The 23008-nt window shown below is 36.0% G+C and overlaps 1 protein-coding gene across 1 annotated transcript in view; it reads left to right on the top strand.

Annotated features, from left to right (window-relative positions):
* The window catches only part of col19a1 (collagen, type XIX, alpha 1), a 106401-nt gene extending 98659 nt beyond the window's left edge, over positions 1–7742 (top strand). The window contains exon 11 of the mRNA XM_073834590.1: positions 7650–7742. Within this exon, the coding sequence (XP_073690691.1) occupies positions 7650–7742 (93 nt within the window). The remainder of the gene's footprint in view (positions 1–7649) is intronic.
* Positions 7743–23008: the final 15266 nt, after the last annotated feature.

Genomic DNA, 23008 nt, shown 5'->3' with positions numbered 1-23008 from the left:
TGTACACATCTCTGACATGACTGCCTGTCTTTTGCCATGACAGTTGAGTGTGAATGGGCAGCACATACAAGTGCTTGTGTGGCTCCAGGATGACTCACTATGTGACACCAGTGGTGGAGCACAGGATCAATTGGCACAAAAGAGACTTCATTTCATCAGACATCACTAGAGAAGCAACCTGTAGCCATGGAGACAAGACACTGGCTGGTGGCTGTCATGTCCTGTAGCATCCTTTTCATGGGGGGTTTCGAATTGCATTTGAGCACTGCAAAAACATCACTTTCCTCACCCAAACATGTACAGGCAGGTCTCGTCAGTAGTGTCTATATACAAACACACTCAGAAAATATTGTGAGTAGGTAAATTGTAATGAGTGATAAGTGCTAAACTTTGTGTGGTTTTATTGTTTGCGGCTTGTTCTGCAGATTTTAAATTACACCAATTACAGAGAAGCCACTTTGTTACCACAATGTTCTGAGCTTAACTATGAGTGGAAAAAGAGACTACATGGAAATACAATAACTCCAAACATAGTGATCTGCCTACATAAACAGTATTTTAAGGCATCATATGCGTGGCCAAGACGGCTAAAGGTAGAAAAGACAACAATATGCTGCCATCTGTCAGACTTTGTTTTACCCACTTTCGAAAAGTGTGTTCAAGTACCGACACAGTGTTCACAAAGCGAACATGCAAAGAAAGTCAAACGACTTTTACAAAAAAGTTAAAACAACAATGTTGGACTATTTTGAAGTTGGAGAAGAAAATGAGTTTTTCACTCTAGTGGAGTCGCGGATGTGTATTGCACATTTATTTTAGATGACAAATTGTTTCGCTAGATGAGACCCTTATTTCTCATCTGGGATCATGTAGAGCCCTTTCAAGCTGCAATAAAACTGCAATTTGGACCTTCAACCCATTGAAGTCCACTATATGAAGAAAAATTCTTGAATTTTCCTCAACCTTAATTTCTTTTCGACTGAAGAAAGAAAGACATATACTTGGATGACATGGGGGTAAGTAAATTATAAGGAGATTTTTGAGAAGATGTGTAATGGCGCCTTCTATTATTTAACAATGACAACTCAAAAAGTCTGAAAGCAAAAAGTTAAGTATATTTTTTTTATGCTGCTTAGAGTGTATAGACTGCTTTGTTTTGGAGTAAATTACATCATACAAAATGGACAAAGACAATAACTTTGTCTCATTCTTTGCCTAAATAGAGTGCCTTGCGAAAGTAATCATACCCTTTCATTGTTTTCCACGTTTTATGTTGCTGCCTTATGTTAAACTGTTTTAAATTATTTTTTTCCCACATCTATCTATACTCTATGCAGCGTAATGACAAAGCAAAAACAGAATTGTCACAACTTCATAAATTTATTACAATTAAAAAATCTGAAATAAGTACATTGCATAAGTATTCATACCCTTAACTCAGTACTTTGCTGAAGCACCTTTACAGCCTTTTTGGGGATGATGCAACAGGATTTGCACATCAACATTTGGCAATTATCTGCCATTCTTCGCCTCAAATCTTCACCTCTCAAGCTCTGGTCAGCTTGGATAGGGTCTGGCAGACATTTTCAGGTTTCTCCAGAAATGTTTGATTGGGTTTAAGCCCAGGCTCGGGCTCATTCACAGAGTTGTCTATAAGCCACTCTTGCTGTGTGTCTAAGTACATTGTCCTGTTGGAAGGTGAACCTTTTGCCCTGTCTGAGGTTCTTTTGGTATGGTCCTCTGCAGGTGATGAGCAGTGCCTTGTTTCCTTCAAACATGATGCTTGGAATTGAGGTTTATCAGAACAGAGAATCTTGTTTCTCACATTCTGAGGGTCCTTTTGAGGGTCCCTGAGGATTGAGTCTTGCCACACCACCATAAAGCCCAGATTGGTGAAATGTTGCAGTGATATTTGTCCTTCTGTAAGTTTCTCCCATCTGCATATATGATCATGGAGCTCAACTAGAGTGACCATCAGGTTCTTGATCACCACTCTAGCCAAGGTACTTCTCCAACAATTGCTTGGTTTAGCCAGGAGGCCAGGTCTAGGAAGAGTCGTGGTTGTTTCAAACTTCTTCCATTTAGGGTAACAGAGACTACATGCTTCTGTAAACCTTCAATGCAGCAGAATTTTTTATGAACCCTCCCCCAGATGTATGGCTTGATGCAATCTTGACTCTGAGCTCTAGAGGGAATTTTTTTTTTTTTTTTTTTTTTTTTTTACCTCAGGGCTTGGTTTTTGCTCTGATATGCATTTTCAGCTGTTATACCTTTTATTAAGACGTGCACGCCTTTCCAAATCATACCTATTCAATTAAATTTGAATTGAACATCTACAAGCAATATGAATGCTCCTGAGCTAAATTTCAACTATCCCAGATAAGGGTATGCATACTTATGCAATGGAATCATTTAAGTTTTTTTATTTTTAATAAATTTGCAAAGATGTTAAAAACCTGTTTTTTGCTTTGCCGTTATGGTGTATTGAGTAGATTGATGTGGAAAAAAAGTACTTTAAAGCAGTTTAATATAATACATAACAATGTGGGAAAAAATGAGAGTATGAGTACTTTCGCAAGGCACTGTAGATATTGGTCAAAATTGCATTTTTATTACAAAAAAGTCCAGATTACAGTTGTTCACAGGTGTCCTTTCCTTTCCTCCTTATGCAATGTTTGTCTTTGATCTTGACAGAAAAAGGACTTGAGGAATATGCAGTGGAAGTAAAAGAAACTTCCTTCGCAAGCATGCTAACAGCTCTTGGGAAATATATATGTGTATGTGTGTGTGTAGAGGATTAGACGCTTTAATGACAGACATTACAGGCTCTCTCTGGCTTATCATCTGACCTCTTCTTGGTAGGAGAGTGTGTGTTCACAGCAGATTACTGGAGCTTTTGAAATGCTAGATCTGCCTTTATGTCCGTCATTCCCCTCCCATACGTCCCTTTAACACATTTTCTGTAATCCATGGCACCTGACCCACGCGGGGTCTCAGTGAGACTGTTGACATTTCAGATCAGGATTAGAGCGCTGCTTTAAAGATTACCCAGGTTGATGTTTGTTTGCTTTGCTCCCGGCGAGACAGAAGTGGGTTAGATGTAAGCAACCCGTTTCATCTTAGTGTACTCCGTCCAGCGGGTACGCTGGCATTCTCCAGGCCCGTCTGTGTGGGGCACGGTTCAAATGAAAGATTAAAGCACACGGCAAAACCATCAGATAGGGCTTTGCAAACTTCTGTCCGGAGTGTGGAGATCACTCGTGTTTGGTTCCGCTAGCGGTTCTGTAATAAATGAATACATATTGAACTCTCTGCTGCTAAATAGATATTTGAATCTTCTATACCACAGCAACAGACATTATATTTTAGCTGAGTTGTGAGCTTGAAATCTGAATTAAATGTGATAACAGAGACTAGGGGCTTCACAATAATACAAACACAATTAATAAACAATGCATTTGTTCATACAATAAGATCAGTGTTGTCTGAATATTGAACAGTTTACGCATATGAGGTGGTTGTTCTTAATGAATCTGTTGAACAGGCCTACAATAACTCATTCACTCACTAAATCATTTAGAATGATTCAAATTAACTACTACTGTTTGTTTCAGAACTGGGTGTTGCAAAATGACTCAATAGCGCTACTTATACACTTTCAACAAAGTGCCCCTCGAGCTACGTCTCACGAACATGTACGAAATTCGGAAAACACATGTAATGCACAAATACCTACAAAAAAGTCTCTTGAAGCAAAATCCGAAATTCAACAGGAAGTCGGAAGTCAGGCGCTGTGTTTTAATGAACTCCTCCTAGAGATTTAATCAGATCAACACCAAATTGCTCTACAATAGCGCTACCTATACACTTTTTAACAAAGTGCCCCTCAAGCTACGTTTCACATACATGTACAAAATTCGGTAGACTCATGCAACACACCAGTACCTACAAAAAAGTCTCTTGAAGCTAAATCTGAAACGCAACAGGAAGTCAGTTATTTAAAAATTTCTCTGCAAAGCTTGTCCGTTTTGCCCTTTTCAGGTGTTGTATTAACAAACTCTTCCTAGGAATTTCGATGTTTCGCCATGAAACAGGAAATAGTAACTGCCCTAAACTTTGTTAGTTAGGAGTCCTGTCCTGAATACATGTCCATGCCCGCATTCAGTTACAGTCATAGTGCCACCTGCTGACAACAGGCAAGTTTCATGCTGTACTGAACTCCTCCTAGAGATTTAATAACTTCAACACTATATTTAGTTTAATCTAAAGGCCTTTGCAATGTAAAATTGCAAAGGGCTTGTCCGTGGTTGCCTGACAAAGTTTGATGTTTCACCAGTAGAAAAGGAAGTTGTTGAAACTCAGTCATACAATGTGTCTGATCTAGCCCAAACTTCACATGTTTGGCCTGAAAGCATCTACATGCCAACAATCAGTTATAATTTATAGAAAATGTTACATATTTGGTAAGAGTCCTGGCTTGAACCCATTTAAAGGCCAGTATTCAATTATAGTCATAGCGCTACCTGTTGACAAAAGGATATGTCATGTTTTACAGTAACTCAAACATACCATTTTCAGTCTGCACCAAACTTCACATGTTTGGTAAGAGTCCTGGCCTGAAGACATCTAAAGGCCAATATTCAGTTATAATCATAGCGCCACCTGTTGGCAACAAGAAATGTCATGTTTCTTACTATCTGTAACATGCAATGTCCAATCTGCCTTAAATTTCTTGTTTGATAAGAGTCCTGGCCTGAAGACATCTAAAAGCCAATATTCAGTTATAATCATAGCGCCACCTGTTGGCAACAGGATATGTCATGTTTTACACTAATGCAAGCATACAATGTTCAATCTGCAACAAACTTAACATGTTTAATGAGAGTCCTGGCCTGAAGACATCTAAAAGCCAATATTCAGTTATAATCATAGCGCCACCTGTTGGCAACAGGATATGTCATGTTTTACACTAATGCAAGCATACAATGTTCAATCTGCAACAAACTTAACATGTTTAATGAGAGTCCTGGCCTGAAGACATCTAAATGCTAAAATTCAGCTATAGTCATAGCTCCACCATCTGGCAGCAGGAAGTTTGGCTCATATAAATGACTCCTGACATATTCCTCTTATATTTACCACTTTAAATGCATATTGCCCACCGTTCACTGTTTTCCTAAAGCCCCTGGGTGTGAGGGCTCTTTCAATTCTGCTTGCAATTGAAATCTTTTCTAACATTATAAATGCCTTTGCTGTCACTTTCGATCAATTTAATACTTTCTTTTCTGATAAAAAGTGTAATTTCTTTTCAAAAATAAAAATCTTACTGACCCTAAACTTTTGAATGGTAGTTTAGTGTATATTGCATAATCGCAAACAGAATTGTTCATGTCATATGATTCCCATTGACTCTTTGTATACATAAAGATCTTGTTGAGAATATGCGTGATGCATGTGTAAACAGATATTTCTATAAAATTACAGAGTTTACAGTTGTCATTAAATACTTTCAGGCTCTGCAATTGTATGAATTTATTTGAATTGGAAATCTATGTAAATGATCATAAATCAAAGTCTTTATCGTTCCCTCTCTCTCACACACATGCACACATATCTCCCACATCTGGCTTCTCTCTAATGTATATCTGTGACCTAAACTTGGCCCTCACAAGAGCTCAAATAATAATCAAGGTCTCGGATGTTGTCAAATTTACAGGCCACTCTGTGTTGCATAGCAACAGGCAGTGCTGCACTGAGTGAAGAGAGAGAGGTGATGCTGTGTGTGAGTGATCTGAGCTCTGTGTGAAAGGCTGAAGTGTCACACTATTGATCTCTTTCTTTCTGCCATGCAGCAATGCCCTTTTCTGACCAGGTTAGCCAACATCCACAGGTGTTTAAATGTATTTATTTATATTTTTATAATTAAGAGAGACCTAGTCTGACAGTAGGCCTATGCATTCTAGTTATGATTGGTTTCTGGACTTTTCTTAGAACCTTATAATCAAATTCTTCCATCAACAGCTCAAACTTGAATTCACCCATCCATAATGATGGTGTACTATTAAATCTGTATGGGGTTTTGAACCCTTTTCTTTATCAGTGTCAGATGTGGTTTCTCTTTGAAACTCTGTCTAAAGGCCAGCAGCATCTCAGAGTCTACTCTGGTTCAGATGAAGCTGATGTTTGGTTTGTACTTTTCCGGAAGCTTCTAGGGAGACGGCGGTTTCTCAAACTAGATGCTCTGATGTCTTGGTGTTGTTGTGCATCTGGGCTGTTCAAGTTTCTCGCTCAGTCCTGGTTAGATCCAGTTTGATTTCTTTTGTCAAGACAGTAGTGTGGAACGGCCTTCATCTCTCAGAAGAACAACATGTGCAATGTGTTTTCAGAAAAAAAGTGTGTGTTCGGCCAGAATTTAACTTAAAGTATAAAGTGTCTTATAAAAACCCTTGAACGTATACTTAATACTCCAGCAACTGAAGGTTATACATTTAAAGTAGCACAACTGGTTTTAACTTAATACCAAATCAGCACATTATAAAGATTTTTTTATAAACAGATTTTCATAGCAGAGAATGAGATGCTAAATATGGGCCTTTTACATACTTTTCATCTAATTTATTTAAAATGTACATATTTAAATTATTATATTAATTTAATTTACAATTTTAAAGTTTAGAAATAGAAATAGTATTTGTTCTAATTTACAAAACTACAAAAAATGCATTTATTTTAATTATTTATTTTAAATGTATTTTTATTATTTTATATTGGTCAAAAGTAACATTCTTAAAAAAGCCTGGACAATCTCAGACCATAATTTCATTCCTGGAATTTTTGAATATGCCATGGTTTTCCGACTTCCACTTTACAGCATTACGAAACCTTAAAACAGTTTGACATGCAGATTCATGGTATTGATGTAATTTTAACCCCTATTTAACACTTTATTCCTAATTTTCTATAATACATAAGGTCCATTACTGCATATCTAATGGCCACCAAAATATCAGTATTCACAGAAGAGCTTAACATATATTAGAGGCAAAAGGAAGATGATTATAAAATACATTATTCATCATCAGTTTAGTTTAATAGGCTTATGAAATATTTATTTTTATTTTTCATATAGCTTTTGTTGTCTTATGTTTTTCAGACGGCACAAACTGAAACCGGAACAAACCGTTCATTGACCTGTTTCACCAGCTCTAAGCCGTATTAACGTATCATTATTGCTGATAACAACTTGCTTGATTTTCACCGAGCAGCATAATCAGATGATGGATAGAAACTTTCAGAGCTGTGAGAATTACATAATACAACTTTCCCTTTATTATTTCCTCACCTTCCCCCGTTTAATAATGCCTCACTTAGCAAAACAAACATAATTACAATGGCATTACTTTTCTACATTGGCTAGTAATCGATATTTTACAAAAATATGTGTGGTAGCTGTAAATTAGTAGGAAGAGTTGAGTTTGATCTTATTACTTTCAGCTGGATTGTAATGAATAAGTGTAACTCACTCAGTTTTAGTGTTAAGAATTTTTTTTACTGTTTTACTTGTTTGTTGAATCAAAGGCTTGTTGAAAATGTGGGTGAGAAAACTGAATGGTAAATCCTGCTAAATTATTTGAACTGGTTTCAAGCAGGTCCAAGCTGGATACAAGCTGATCGCTGGTTGGTTGATCACCAACTTCTTCTTGCTTCTTGGTGATCTTGGTGATCAACCAACTTCTTGGTAATCTTGGTGATCAACCAACCAGCGATCAGCTTATATCCAGCTTGGACCTGCTTGAAACCAGTTCAAATAATTTAGCAGGATTTACCATTCAGTTTTCTCATCCACATTTTCAACGTGTTACCTGTATAAAAGACACCTGTCCACAGAAGCAATCAATCAATCATATTTCAAACTCTCCACCATGGCCAAGACCAAAGAGCTGTCCCAGGATGTCAGGGGCAAGACTGTAGACCTACACAAGGCTGGAATGGGCTCCAAGACTATCTCTAAGCATCTTGGCGAGAAGGTGACAACAGTTGGAGCGATTATTCGCAAATGGAAGAAACACAAAATAATCCAATCTCCCTTGGTCTGCGTCTCCATGCAAGATCTCACCTTCTGGAGTTGAGATCCTGCATGGAATGATCATGTGAACGGTGAGGAATCAGTCCAGAGCTACACAAGAGGATCGTGTCAATGATCTCAAGGCAGCTGGAACCATAGTCACCAAGAAAACAATTGGTAACGCACTATGCGGTGAAGGACTGAAATCCTGCAGCACCCGCAAGGTCCACTTGCTCAAGAAAGCACGTCTTTGCCTATGAACATCTGAATGATTCAAAGGAGAACTGAGTGAAAGTGTTGTGGTCAGATGAGATCAAATTCAAGCTCTTAGGCAGCATTCCTCCTTCAAACATAGCGAGTTGAGATGATGCCAATGACACATAGCCAAGGCAACAAAGGAGTGGCTCAAGAAGAAGCACATTAAAGTCCTGGAGTGGCCTAGCTTATAGAAAATCTGTGGAGGGAGCTGAATGTTCAAGTTGCCAAACGTCAGCCTTAAAACCATAATGACTTGGAGAGGATCTGCAAAGAGGAGTGGGGCAAAATCCTTCCTGAGAGGTGTGCAAACCTGGTGGCCAACTACAAGAAACATCTGACCTCTGTGATTTCCAACAAGGGTTTTGCCACCAAGTACTACATTGTTTTTGAAGGGGTCAAATACTAATTTCATTCATTAAAATGCAAATTAATTTACAACTTTTTTTAATTGCCGTTTTCTGATTTTGTTTGTTGTTGTTGTTATTCTGTCTCTCATTGTTTAAATAAACCTACCATTAAAAGTATAGTCTGATAAAAATTTTTGTCAGTGGGCAAAAGTACAAAACCAGTTGAGGATCAAATAATGTTTTTCCTTACTGTACTTAAAGGGATAGTTAAATACTCACCCTCATGTCGTTCCAAACCCGTAAGACCTTTGTTCATCTTTAGAACACAAAATAAAATATTTTTGATGAAATCCAAGAGCTTTCTGAGCCTGAATAGACAACAATGCAACTAACACATTCAAGATACAAAAAGGTAGTAAGGGCATCTAGTAGTCCATGTCACATCAGTGGTTCAACCATAATGTTATGCTTCAGTACGAGAATAATTTTTGTGCACAAAGAAAACAAAAATAACTTTATTCAACCATTTTTTCTCTTCTGTCACTTTGTCACATTTCCAAGTAAAACAGCAGTTAAAGAGAATTTGTGAATCTGGCCCGTAAACATAAAAAAAAAAAAAAAACTTAGCAGGGAATTTTAGACAATGTCCCACACAAGGATCTTCTAAGATTCCTTCTTTTTATTGTTTCATCATTAAGGTTAATGTTCCATTATTGCTTTGAAATTGCCAGCAAACACACATTCATACAGGGCTTGATGATGAAAGTGGTTCATTCATCAGGAGTTCTTTATGTTGTGGGTAATGAAAATGACAAACACTCGCAAACTCGACATCATCGAATCAAAGTCTATGTAAATGAACAGTTCTGAGGATACAGACAAGCCACTGTCTTTTGTGTGCATGTTCCACTTCCTCTTTCATCCAACCATGAGCAGTGATCTCACAAAGACAAAAAAAGACAAAAAACGGTCTGGTCCTCCACCTCCCCCTGCTGAATTGTTAATAATGGTGTACATATTGCTGAAATTGCACCGTGCGCTTGTATATAAAACGTCTCCATAAAATTAATTTAGCAAAGAAGACGCAGCCGTCAAAGAAACGTCCGGCTTATTCATCGAGGGACAATGTGGAAACTAATTTCCCTGAGGTTGCCACACCGGCTGTCTTTATGTCAGTTTTTCCGATACGCTCGTGTCATCGCACCGCGCCGAAAATTAAAGCGGTGACTGGCAGTTTTGACGGCTTTCATTGAGCCCACCTCGTGCACTTTGCCTTTTCTATGTTTCGAGCATACAAATTGAAGGCGCTTATTATATTTGTGAATAGTCCATTATGTCCAGGCGAGCATTCGGGGCCGTGCTCAGGGGCCCTTTCGGTTTGTGACAGAGGGCCTGTTTTGATTGATGTGGCCGCGGTTTGTCACAGCTGGAAGGGAGGTGATAGACTTGGGTGGTATAGAGAAAGCCATGCACCACACAGAGCTCTGCAATTAAGCTGTTTTCTTTCTGTTAATTAAAAGCAAATTAGTCACTGCAACAAGAGAAGCTGTCTTCTTCTAATTGCCACCCAGCATTGCCAAACATGAACCTGTTGTTGAAACGGTCTGTCTTTTCTTACTCTTTTATTTTCTGTTTCGCAGGGTCGACGGGGGAAAACAGGAGACCCAGGGGTTTCAGGACCACCGGTAAGAATTACAGTTTATACTTTGTGAAGATTTACACTGACAAAACAGGAAAGTGACCAAGCATTCAGTATTGAGGGACACCTAAAGTAAAAGTTGCATAATTGGCCAAGGAAAAACTGGAAGGGCTGCCCCAGCCAATTATGAGCTTGGCAATGCAACAGGAAAAGAAAAACTTCATTCACAATTTATTCTTTGTAATAGAGCATCAATATGGTTTTTATGAATTTTTATGTTTTTCTTCTTAGGTGAATTTCACAAAGTATTTGGACACTTATGTCAAACATCATTTAATAATGTTTGAATGTCATTGCATTAGGTACAAAATGTCAAATCAAGACTTGGTAGTATTAGTTTTAGTAGTAGAAGTGCTTTATCATCTGAAACCTCAAAAACTACTACTTATAAAATGTTTAGACTGAGTGGATTGGCACTGACGAAAAAACTAAAGGGAACCCCAGGTACTAAGACTTGTATGGCTTTATATAATGTAAATTATGTCTCTTACTGAAATATGTGACTCGGGACCACAAAACCAGTCTTAAGTAGAACAGGTATGTTTTTAGCAAAGCCAAAAATACATTGTGTGGGTCAAAATTATCTATTTTTCTTTTATGCCAAAAATCATTAGGATACGAAATAAAGATCTGGTTCCATGAAGATATTTTGTAAATTTCCTACCGTAAATTTATATAAACTTAATTTTTGATTAGTAATATGCATGCTAGGAGCTTTATTTGGACAACTTTAAAGGCTATTTTCTCAATATTTTCAAATAGTTATATTTCGGCCAATATTATCCTATCCTAACAAACCATACATAAATGGAAAGCTTATTTATTGAGCTTTCATATAATGTATAAATCTCAATAAAAAAAATTTACCCCTATGACTGGTTTTGTGGTCCAGGGTCACATATAACTCAGAATACACAACTCTGAAAATAAAATGCTAATACAATGCCACATTGTGTAGCTTTTGGTTGTATCCTTCAGTCAAAGGGCAACAAGAGAAGTGATGTAAGTCTTCACTGCTTTCCTAGGGATAAGAAGAGGTAAAAGGAATGGGAAGATGCCTGTGGACGAAATAAAACTACCTAAAGACCCGCGTCTTTGTTATATCCACTTTAGCCCTGATGCTTTTGAGGATTTTAGTAGACCACAGCTACTGAAAGAGCTTACAAACGGCAGAGACAAGAAATGCTACATGCCAAACATGCAAACTCTTGTCATGACGCCACAGCCACTGAAGGAGTTTCTCAGCATGAATTGCACTTGAAATCCAGGGGCATTTAGACCCCTTTTCTGGAAAAACGATGGTGTGGAATTTGGTTTAAGGCATACGCTTATATCCATTGCCTCCTGTACACTGTTTCAGCATCTGTGGTCATCATATCAGTGTTTTATTTTCTGAGTTGTGTTGTGGTTAACCCCCCCATAGTCCAAAATTTCTACTGTATATTTTAGTAAGAAACATAATTTATGTTATATTAAGCCATACAAGGCTTTATACGGGTTCCCTTCACAACTTTGAAGGGAGTTTGACACCTGTTGATGACATATTTGGTATATATCAGTAGGGCTGGGCGATATGGCTGAAAACTATATCACGATATCAGTGTTTCATATCGGTCGATATCGATAATTATTGATATTTTTATGACCCATTTAAAATAAGGACCAGGAGAAAAATATATTACACTCAAGCATTTTTATTTTAAACTTAACCTGCCTCTGATCATAATCCCCTCAGTTATTAAGACAGAAATGTCAACAACCATGGAAAACTCAAATAATTAAAATGTAAACATAAGTCTAAAGTCACAATATACACTTAATTATCTCTTAATCCTCAATTCAAACCCTATTCATTGTAGATGAAGTGAATGGTCAAGCTAATGTATGGCCCAGAAGTATGGCTTGACCACAGGTCAGAGGTTGTTGCAAAGTTCTTGGCTGATTATATTTTTTTCTGCACAGATTGCTGGTTGCCAGTAGCCAACATTACTTCTTTCCCGGTACTTTAGCCTATACTTTGTGTAATAACAAAAATATCTATTTAAGTGAAAAAATAAGTCCAAAACTTTCAACATTTTGAATAATAGGGCCTTACAATCTTTTTTTTTTTTTTTTTTTTTTTCAGAAATTCTTGTTTTAATTTTTCTGATAATCAAATGAAAGCAAAATCACAGATTTATTTTTAAAAATAAAAATAAGCAGAGCTTTACTGTTAAAATTAATACATAGAAGAAAAATGATATTCAGTTAAAAAAGGTTTAATAATAATAGTATTTTTTCAACAATTAAGTGGTGACTCTTTATTTTATTTTTATCATATATATTGTTTTATGTAAGTTATTTAAATGTGAACATATAAACACCTACATTATACTGTACAGTAATACAAGACTAATATTGTTCTGTTACATGTTAAACCGTACTTTTATTTTGACAGGTTGCCGTGAAGTTTCAGTGTGTAATACAGTATGAATTATGCTAGTTTCACTAATGAAACGGTAAAATTGACAAAAAGTGACACTCACAGCAGCTTTGGAGATGTATTTATTGGAGTTTGTCTGTTCATGTGAGATGCAAAGGCCAAAAATTAGCGGGAGCGTCACGTGTGCAGTATGCGTGTAGTGAAAATAAAACGCGTCTCCTCCATTCATACATATAGAGGCAAACGGAACATGCAGGATTCTTATTGAAACGGTCTTTTTGCATTTCAGTTTTCACAGACACTAGTCCATATCGCGATCTGAATTAATTAACAGACCAACTTTTGATTTATTCGTCCAAAAATCGACGAATTCCGCGGCATTCCGCCCTATAGTAAAGTCCGTTTTTATGAATGGAGTCCGCGATCCCGTCTGTGAGGAGACATTGTAAATGCGCGATCATGTAGAGACAGAAATCAAATGCCTTCGTGTAAATAAGATAAATAACATAAGGCTATTTAGTTTGTTTAATACAACAACATGGACCCGTTCTGTAGGAAAGATAACCTTAATTTCTATTGTGATCTGGCGCTATGAACTGAACGTTAAAGGGGGGCTGGGCGGGCCGACGAAGAATACAAAATATCGAACGTTTTATCGAACACATTTTTTATTGATATCGATCTCTTGTCTATCGCGATATATATCGTTATCGTTTTATCGCCCAGCCCTATATATCAGTATTATTATCATGAGACTTCCTCAGGCCCACACAGAATCTGTGAATCTGTGCCCGCAAAGCTCTGCAGAAATCTCCTCATATTTCTATGCCTGTCATTCACAAAGTTTTAAACTCTTATATATTTAAACCTTAACAACTGTAGTAGCTCAGTTTTACAGTATTTGTATATCAAGGTTAGAAAAGTTTCCTTCATGCCCAAATACAGTGGAAGACTGTGTAATACTGTTCATTTTAATTAAATTAAACCATTTGATTTAGAAATAAATATAAATAAATAAATACATTTGCAAACAATACGTGTATGTATTTGTATATAGGTTTTGAAAATGCAGCTCGTTTTCATTTATATCACTTCTGTGCCCAGTTTCCTCCCCCCTGCAATTCCTATTCAGAAAGCATAATTGTTGTCATAAATCTGCTTCAAAAGCAAACAAAATTTGTCATTGTGCATAATGGACAGATACCTGCTGCTATATTCATCCCCCTCCAGATGAGTTTTCTTGGTTTATGCAGTGGTTCAAGTAAAATCTCCATCACATGCGCTGTGTGGCTCAATGTTTCAAATTACAATTTCAAGCAGCCCAGAGGGCCATATTAAGAGCAGTCCCATGCATAAGTGTTATTGAAGATCCTGATGAGACTCTCAAAGGGGCCCTAGTTTACTGCTTGATAAATAGTCATCTCATCAAAGCCGTGGCATCAGTATGGAAATGTGCGTGAAGGAAAAATCACACACACGCATACTTCAGGCTTTGAAATGTATGTTGCATCAGAAATTTCTAGCATATTTACGTTGCCTTTAGCTTTGTGTTGTACCCACATGTGTAGAACTGGATAAACATTGCCAGGTCTAAATCTCTTTTAAGTAGGAAATGAAGGAATTAATATATTGGTATATAGAATGTAAACATATAACAACAAGGAATACTTAACCCAAAAATGTAAATTCTGACAGTATTTGCTCTCTCTTGTGTTCTGAAACCGTTTGACATTTTTAGCTCAGACTGTTGTGGTTGCTTTTTACTATGCAGTTGCTATAAATAGGAACTGAAGCAAAAAATAAAAAGGGGTTTATTTCACTTGTTCTCGACAGCAAGTCTTCTAAAGTCGTATGATAGCTTTGTGTCAGCAACAGACTGAAATTGAAGTAGTTATTTACTGATAAACTTCACCAGTGATTGTTTACTACTGTAACAAGTCATTTAGAATGGTTTTGTGAATTGAATTAACTGACTCAGTGAAAAGATTCAAATAAAGTCACCTTTATTTATAAAATGCTAAATACAGATTGTGTACAAAAGTGTCATTATGCAGCTCAAGTCAGTTCAGTGTTGTTTCAGATTTAGTTTAAGTTTATCAGTTCAAACTCACAAACTCAGTTCAGCTGTAAACAGCTTTATTATGTAATTCATCTCTGATTCAATTCAGTTCAGTGACTGTTGATACTGCAAAATTTGTCAGTTATAAAGCAAATTTTGATTCAGCTATAAAGCATCTCAACAGAAGACAATATTGTCAGCATTCAGTGCCAGATGTTGGGATTTATGGTGAATAAAGATCTGTTTTTCCACACAAAGCTGTCATATTGCTTCACTAGACTTGAAGTATGGGTCATATAGACCACATTTATAATATTTATATGATATTTACGCAGCCTTTCAAACAGCCCATTTATTATAATTGCATATTCTAAAATGTAAATAATGTCTGAGTTTTCATTTTTGGTTTAGCTGTTTCTTTAAAGATAAACCGAGCTGCAAAACGAACTGCTAATGTTGCCAGATTCGCTCTGCATACTAACACAGACTGGCCCTTTAGTTTCACACATGCTACTGTAAATCTCTGTCACTTCCAATTACAGGAAAGTTGTAAAGTGTTAAACGCAAAGTCACAAGAGTCGGGAGGGAAGTGGTTTTGTTGAGTGACATTTTTAAATGGCAGTGTCTCGATAATTTCCTTGGCATGTGCCAACCTTGCTTCTGTCCTCGGGAGCTGGCATTTATGAGTGGCCTGTCGTCGAGGTGGAAAGGAGGAGGAGGCCCTCGGGCGGCACAGACATCCTCCCCCCAGCCTCAAGGTGTCGAGAAACGCCACGTGCCGTCCAGGAGGCCCTTATCTCTCTGGATATTTAGTTTAGCTGATGTGTCTAGTGACCTTTGTCAAGGACATTTGCAGGTGTTGTTGCTGCAGTCGTGGACGACAGAGGCTAATACGCAGCGAATGCTGTCCTGGTTGCAGGGTCAAGCAGTTGAAGCTGAATTTACATTTTGTTTTGCATTTTACCATTCCAGTTTTTGGATTTTGATCAAATAAGCTTCCTCGCCCAAGACATTTTGAAACAAGCTTTTAGATGTAAGTGTAAGTGATTTGATTTACTCATACTGACATTTATTTCTTCAACGCAGGGTCCACCTGGAACATGTGATCCTGAAGCTGTTAAGGTAAGATTTAGTTTGTCTTTTTTATAAGCAGAAACACAATAAGTAAACCATGGGAATTGTAAACAAAATTGTAAACTTTAAAAACTTGTTCTGTCAATAATGAAAACTCTGTCATTATTTACTCACTCAAAAACTATTTTCAATTGATTGAAACTTGAAGACATGGCAGCAATTTACAGTTGAGGTCATAAGTTTACATACACCTTGCAGAATCTGCAAAATGGTAATTATTTTATCTAAATAAGAGGGATCATACAAAATGCATGTTATTTTTTATTTAGTACTGACCTGAATAAGATATTTCACATGAAAGATGTTTACATGTGGTCCACAAGCGAAAATAATTGTTGGTGTAGTTGAATTTATAAAAATGGCCCCATTCAAAAGTTTACATGCAATGTTGTGTTGTTGTTGTTTTTTTTTAGTGATAGTTGTTCATGAGTCCCTTGGTTGTCCTGAACAGTTAAACTACCCACTGTTCTTCAGAAATATCCTTTAGGTCCCATAAATTCTTTGGTTTTTCGGCATTTTTGTGTATTTGAACCCTTTTCAACAATTACATTGATTTTGAGACCCATCTTTTCACGCTGAGGACAACTGAGGGATTTATTACTATTACAGAAGGTTCAAACACTCAAACCCAGTGCATTTAGAGCTGGGGGTGAAAACTTTTGGAATTTGAAGGTTAGGGTAAATTTAACTTATTATGTCTTCTGAAAAACATGCAATCATCTTCTGTAGCTTCTGAAGGGCAGTACTAAATGAAAAAAATATGATATTTAGGCAAAAAAAGAACAATGTTTACATCTTCATTCTGTTCAAAAGTTTTCTCACCCCCCCTTTTAATCTATCATTTTTCCTTCTAGAGCATTTTAACCTTCTGTAATAGTTGCACATGAGTGCCTCAGTTGTCCTCAGTGTGAAAAGATGGATCTCAAAATCATAGTCATTGTTGGAAAGAGTTCAAATACACAAAAATGGTGAAAAGCCAAAGAAGTTGTGGGACCTGTACATTTTTTTTTTTTTCCAAGAACAGCAGGTGTTTAACTGTTGAGGACAAACAAGGGACTCATGAACAACTATCACTTAAAAAAAAAACAGCTGTGGATCATTCAGGTAACAGCCGTATTAAGACTCAAGCGTACGTAACGTTTTGAATGGGGTCATTTTTTATAAATGTTTCCAAATCCCTCTTATTTATGTATAATAAAACTGTAGATACTACTTTTATTGTATAATAATGTAATGGTTTCATTTACTATTTCTAAAGAATAGTATAGAAGAAACAGTCAATCATCCACAGTATTTAGTAAGTAGTAAGCTGGTATCTCATTCTGAACATTGACTTCAATAGATATGCGAGTTGTTGTGAGGTCAGTGACACACGCACCATTGTCAGTGACCTAGAAGGCTGTTTAGACACATGTGCTGTCTGTCTGTCGGTAAGGTGAGATGAAACATTTATTCAGTGCTGTCCTCCTGAGAACAGAGAGGGAAGGACACACTCACATCCTACCGATTGGCTTCCCTCAGTCAAACGCTGGCTGTCTGCTCAGCATTTTAAACAGCCGCACACACACACATCCTGCATCACTCTTCAGTCTCGAGCCTGACAGATGGTAATTATGAACAGTGCTTTTGCAAAAGGTCTGCAATAATTTTCATGAAGCCCAGGGGTGTCATATCTCACCAGGGGCAATGGCAGTGTATGAATATAAATATACAGTATATAAATATATATATTAAGCAGAGCAAGAGTGAGTGTTTACATGCAGCTCCTTAACTTGTCAGTTCACACTTATGGCTGACACGCACAGTCAGGTCTCAGGGTGGACCGTGTGCCTGTCTGACCTTTAACCTTCTTCTCATAAGTTAACCATATAAGTTACACTGTTTGCTTGCAGGTCACCTGGTGTTTTTTTTTTAAAATAAACAATATAAAAACAATATTAAAATCTTTATCATATTTATTTTAGTATTTCTTTTTTTACTATATGACCATTGAATTAGCAAATTATCTTCCTTTGTGCTGTCATACCCAGTATTATGGATCTGTTTTTATTTCATGCTTATAAGTTTATATCACGCCGGTATTGTGCTTGGATACCTTCATTAATTAAAGGATGTTTTCTAACCTGCTTTTTTATTTTCCAGTCAATTTGATACAACCTGTTTCAAGTCCCTCAGTTTGACAAGTACAGTAATTAAAGCGAGTTAATTTTATCTTTCAGATGGTGTGATGTCTAAACACTGGATTATTTTGAGATGTTCTGCTGTTAGCGGACATTTTAGATGAAAACAATCTTTCTTAATTTCCTCTAAGTGACAGTAATTACTGTTTCAGTGTAGTCCATGTGGACAGTATAAGTAGGAGCATTGTTCACCTGATTCTAGACAAACCCACATCTAACTCAGGGCAAATGTTTCAGGCTTAGATTAAATTAAATGAACGTTCTGGGTTAAAAGCAGGTTAAGGACTGTCAACGGCATTTGTGACTTGCTGTTGATTTCCACAGAAACAAATTTTGTTTCATCCACTGGTATTGTAAAAATACAGAAAGAAACATTTACAGCCGTACAGTTACAATGGGAGTCTATGGGGTGAGTAATTTCAGAGAGTTTAAAAGTTGAAGGAAAAAGCTCATATTTTCTGGAAGTTTACCTTAGTTTACTTTTTGTTTAGAAGAAGAAAATGATAATATACACCGTCGATCTTTTGCTAATTTAAGCTGCATTTCTTTGATTAAAAATACAGAAAAAACTGTAAAATTGTGAAATATTATTGCAATTTAAAATAGTGGTTTTCTATTTAAATATACTTTAAAATAGAATTTGTTCCTGTGATGCAAAGCTGAATTTTCAGCATCATTACTTCAGTCTTCAGTGTCACATGATCCTTCAGTAACCATTCACATTGGACAGTATAACTAGAAACTTGTTTACCTGATCCTAGACAAACTCGCATCTAACTAGGGGCAAATGTTTCGGGCTTAGATGATATTAAATGAACGTTCTGGGTTAACAGCAGGTTAAGGACTATCAATGGAGTTTGTGACTTGCTGTTGATTTCCACAGAAACAAATTTTGTCTCATCCCCTGGTATTGTAAAAATATAGAAAAAACACATTTACAATGGAAGTCTATGGGGTGAGTCATTTCTGAGAGTTTAAAAGTTCATATTTTCTGCAAGTTTACTTCTCTAGTTTTTTTTTTTTTTTTAGAAGAAAATGATAATATACACCGTCAATCTTTTGCTCATCAAAGCTGCATTTATTTAATTAAAAATACAGAAAAAAATGGTAATATTCTGAAATATGATTGCAATTTAATATTATTATTATTATTATTATTATTATTATTTATTAATTTTTTATTATTATTTTTTTAATCTTTTGCTCATTAAAGCTGCATTTATTTGATTAAAAATACAGAAAAAAACTGTAATATTGTGCAATATTATTGCGATTTAAAATAGTGGTTTTCTATTTTAAAATAGAATTTATTCCTGTGATGCAAAGCTGAATTTTCAGCATCATTACTCCAGTCTTCAGTGTCACATGAACCTTCAGAAATCATTCTAATATGCTGATTTATTATTAATGTTGGAAACAATTGTGCTGGTTAACATTTTTTCGGAACCTGTGATACTTTTTTCAGGATTCTTTGATGAATAAAACAGAAATGGAAATCTTTTCTGATAGAAATCAAACTTTTGAATAGCAGTGTAAGTGCATTAACTATAAGTAACTTTTAATTCCCCAACAGACTGAAGTCAGACCTGTTTTCTTGTTTTAAAACCTAGAGCTTTAAAACATAAGATCCTAATAGTTTATCAAGTGTGCTTTAATTTTGGAAGGCCTGGAAGCTATATATGTGTTCAAGCACCGGACATGCCATGATTCAAGCACACTAAGGCCCAGAAGGATAAAAGGACAAGGACAAACAATGTAGGCTGATTTATTGTTGACAAATATAGAATTTCGAGAATGTTTCTGTATATGACGTCAAATGAGTCACTGTTGTGTTAACTATTTTTGTACCATTTCTTAGTTGAAATGCAGTGTCTTGGCAACAAATGACAGTCAGCATGACTCCATGCACTAGTCAATTAGAAATCTTTGACGTATGTCTTTACCTGTCAGTTATTTTGCGTTATTGGGTGGGCAGGATTTTGTATAGATGCGTAAGTCAATTCATTAGTACTGTTTCTATACGGTCATCATGCTGTGATCCTTAGATACAAATTGAGTTTTATGTATGAGGATGCACACACACTAAATCAATATGTGGAGAGAAGTTTATTTTAACCATGAGCTGTATTCATTGATGAAAGGTTCCTCATCATCTGAGTGTGTCTTGAACCCTTTGGCTTTGCATTTAAAGTCAGTCTGTATCATGCAGTATCAGGGCCGTCTGTCAATGTTTGACCTTCTTGTGGTCCTTTCATAGAACAAAATGCCTCAGGATCTTTGGTATTTTTGCGCTGCCCATTAGGAATAAGAAAACATGTAGAGAGCCAATCAGAAAGGCTGCTCACTTGCTTCAAAACTACTGCTGAAATGCTTGTTTGTTGGTTACATTCTTTGGTCACCCAGAGTTTAGTATTTGTAAATGTAATTTTTTTTAATCCTCATATATATATATATAAGAATATTGGAAATATTTACTATGCTTTTATTGTTTAGATTTGATTTTATAGATTTTATTATTTTACTCAAGTTGCAGAACCACTTCAAATAATACAAAAATATAAAAAAATCAAAACCACAAACACAAATTAAAATGGTAACTGTCAGTTGTAGTGTCATTTTCACCATGACCATAATTTTGGCTGCAAATATTCATTTAATTCTGTTAGACATTTGAACCAAAAAAGGGTCCACAAAATGTCAAAAATAGTTCTGTCATGACTGTAATTAAATTGCATTTATTTAAAATCATTCTAATATGCTGATTTGCTGTTCAAGAAACATTTATTATTATTATTATTTTAAACAGTAGAGTACATTTTTTCAGGACTTTTTGATGAATAGACAGATCCAAAAATCAGCATTTATTCTGAAATAAAAAGCTTTTGTAACATTATACACTATACAGTATTTTTTTGGGAAAGAAATTATTGTAATTAATACTTTTTGTAGCAAGGATGCTTTAAATTGATCAAAAGGGATGATAAAGACATTTATCACAATACAAAAGATTTCTATTTCAGATAAATGCTGTTCTTCTGAACTTTCTATTAATCAAAGAAACCTGAAATTCTACTCTGCTGTTTTCAACATAATAATAATAATAATAATAATAATAATAATAATAATAATAATAATAATAATAAATGTTAAGTATTTTTTTTTTTTTCTGAAGGATCATGCGACACTGAAGACTGGAGTAAAGATGCTAAAAATACAGCTTTGCAATCACAGGAATAAATTACATTTTAAAATATATTCAAATAGAAAACAGTTATATTAAATAGTAAAAATATTTCAAAATTTCAGTTTTTGCTGTACTTTGGATCAAATAAATGCAGGCTTGGTGAGCAGAAGAGGCTTCATTAAAAAAAAAAACATTTAAAATCTTACTGTTCAAAAACTTTTGACTGGTAGTGTACATAAAAAAATGTTTTATAAGAGTTTTGGAAACTTTTCAGCTGGTCAGATTTGTCTGCAATAACTACTTTAACCTATAAAGTCAGGAAAAAAATGTTTTTAGCAAAAGATTGATATTAATTTTACATAAATTATGACTGTCAGTTGTGGCATTACTTCTTCCATGGTTTTTAAAAAATGTTTAAAAACAAGTTTAAAATTCGATTTCCACCATGTCATTTTTGTCAAACTAAAGTTGTGATAGAAATAACATTAACATAACATTGGATTAAAGAAAAGGGTTCTGAAAAAATTACAAAAACATTGTAATTCTGTCACACATGTACACTTTAGGGGGAAAAAAAGTGTTTCAAGGGAAATAATTTTTGTGTTTTTTTTTTTTTTTTTTAGTTTTGTTTTAGAGGAGTTTTTAGGTCAACGGGGCCGAAAAGTTCCCTGAGCGTGAATGAAAATGATAATGGCGCTGCTGGGGTAAAAAAACGGCACAATTTGCTAGTTTTACAGAGATTTTGGGCACTCATCAGCTGTTTTTTAGAGTGGTCAGGCTGCAAGACCAACTAAACCATCTAAAACAGCTGTTTTGACAGGCTGCAAGTCCAACAAACAACCTTATTCTGCTTTAAGTTGCTTTTCTCAGCAGGAGAGCCCAAAGTGAGAAGAGCAATTGTGCGGTCAGGCTCTTAGTAGAGCTATTCAGACTGCGTCCATTCTGTGTGGCTTTTATTACTGATCACGAGTGACCGTCTATCATCAGCTGGCCGTAAAAGACACTCTCTTCCCTCAGCGAGAACGTTTCCTATAAATCTTCACGCAGGGATTCAGGATTACACAGGGGTTTGGCGAGGGAGCTGATGCTTGACAAAGAGGACCAGAGGGAGAGGCTTTTTGCTTCACTGCACCTTTGAGCTCAAACAGAAGGAGAGTGTGTATGCAGTGCTCCAATTTGCTTTTGTGAGAGCAGTGTGTGTGTGTGTGTGTGTGTGTGTCATCTCCACCCGTTCACACAGGCATTGGACTGTGACTGGACTCTGAGAACAGTGAGAGGGCTCTGTAGCATCTGCATACGTTTGTCCTGACAGTGCAAAGAGAGCGCTTTGACAGACTCATGCTACAAGAGTTCAGAACTGAGTAATTGCTGCTCTTTGTTAGAGAGAGTTGTTCATGGTCAATACACATAGTGTGGTTAACATACTTTTGACCTTAGCGTCCTGCTGCGGGTCAAAGTCAGAATGTGTGGATACCTGCATCATAACCACTTACTTGTGTAATAGGTCACTTGTTTGTCACTTTTATTATTGCTTGTTGCCCCAAATGACATTAAAAACATGGAGTTTTCATAAATGATCTTTTAAAAGTATAATTTGTTATCATTTTTAATCAACCTCCATTGGTCACCCCCAAGTTTTTCATCACTTTTTGTTTCAGTA

The sequence above is a fragment of the Garra rufa genome, chromosome 2 (genome assembly GCF_049309525.1).
Source record: "Garra rufa chromosome 2, GarRuf1.0, whole genome shotgun sequence".
NCBI lineage: Eukaryota > Metazoa > Chordata > Actinopteri > Cypriniformes > Cyprinidae > Garra > Garra rufa.
The sequence above is the reverse complement of the archived record's forward strand: the minus strand, read 5'-3'. Positions and strand labels throughout refer to the sequence as shown.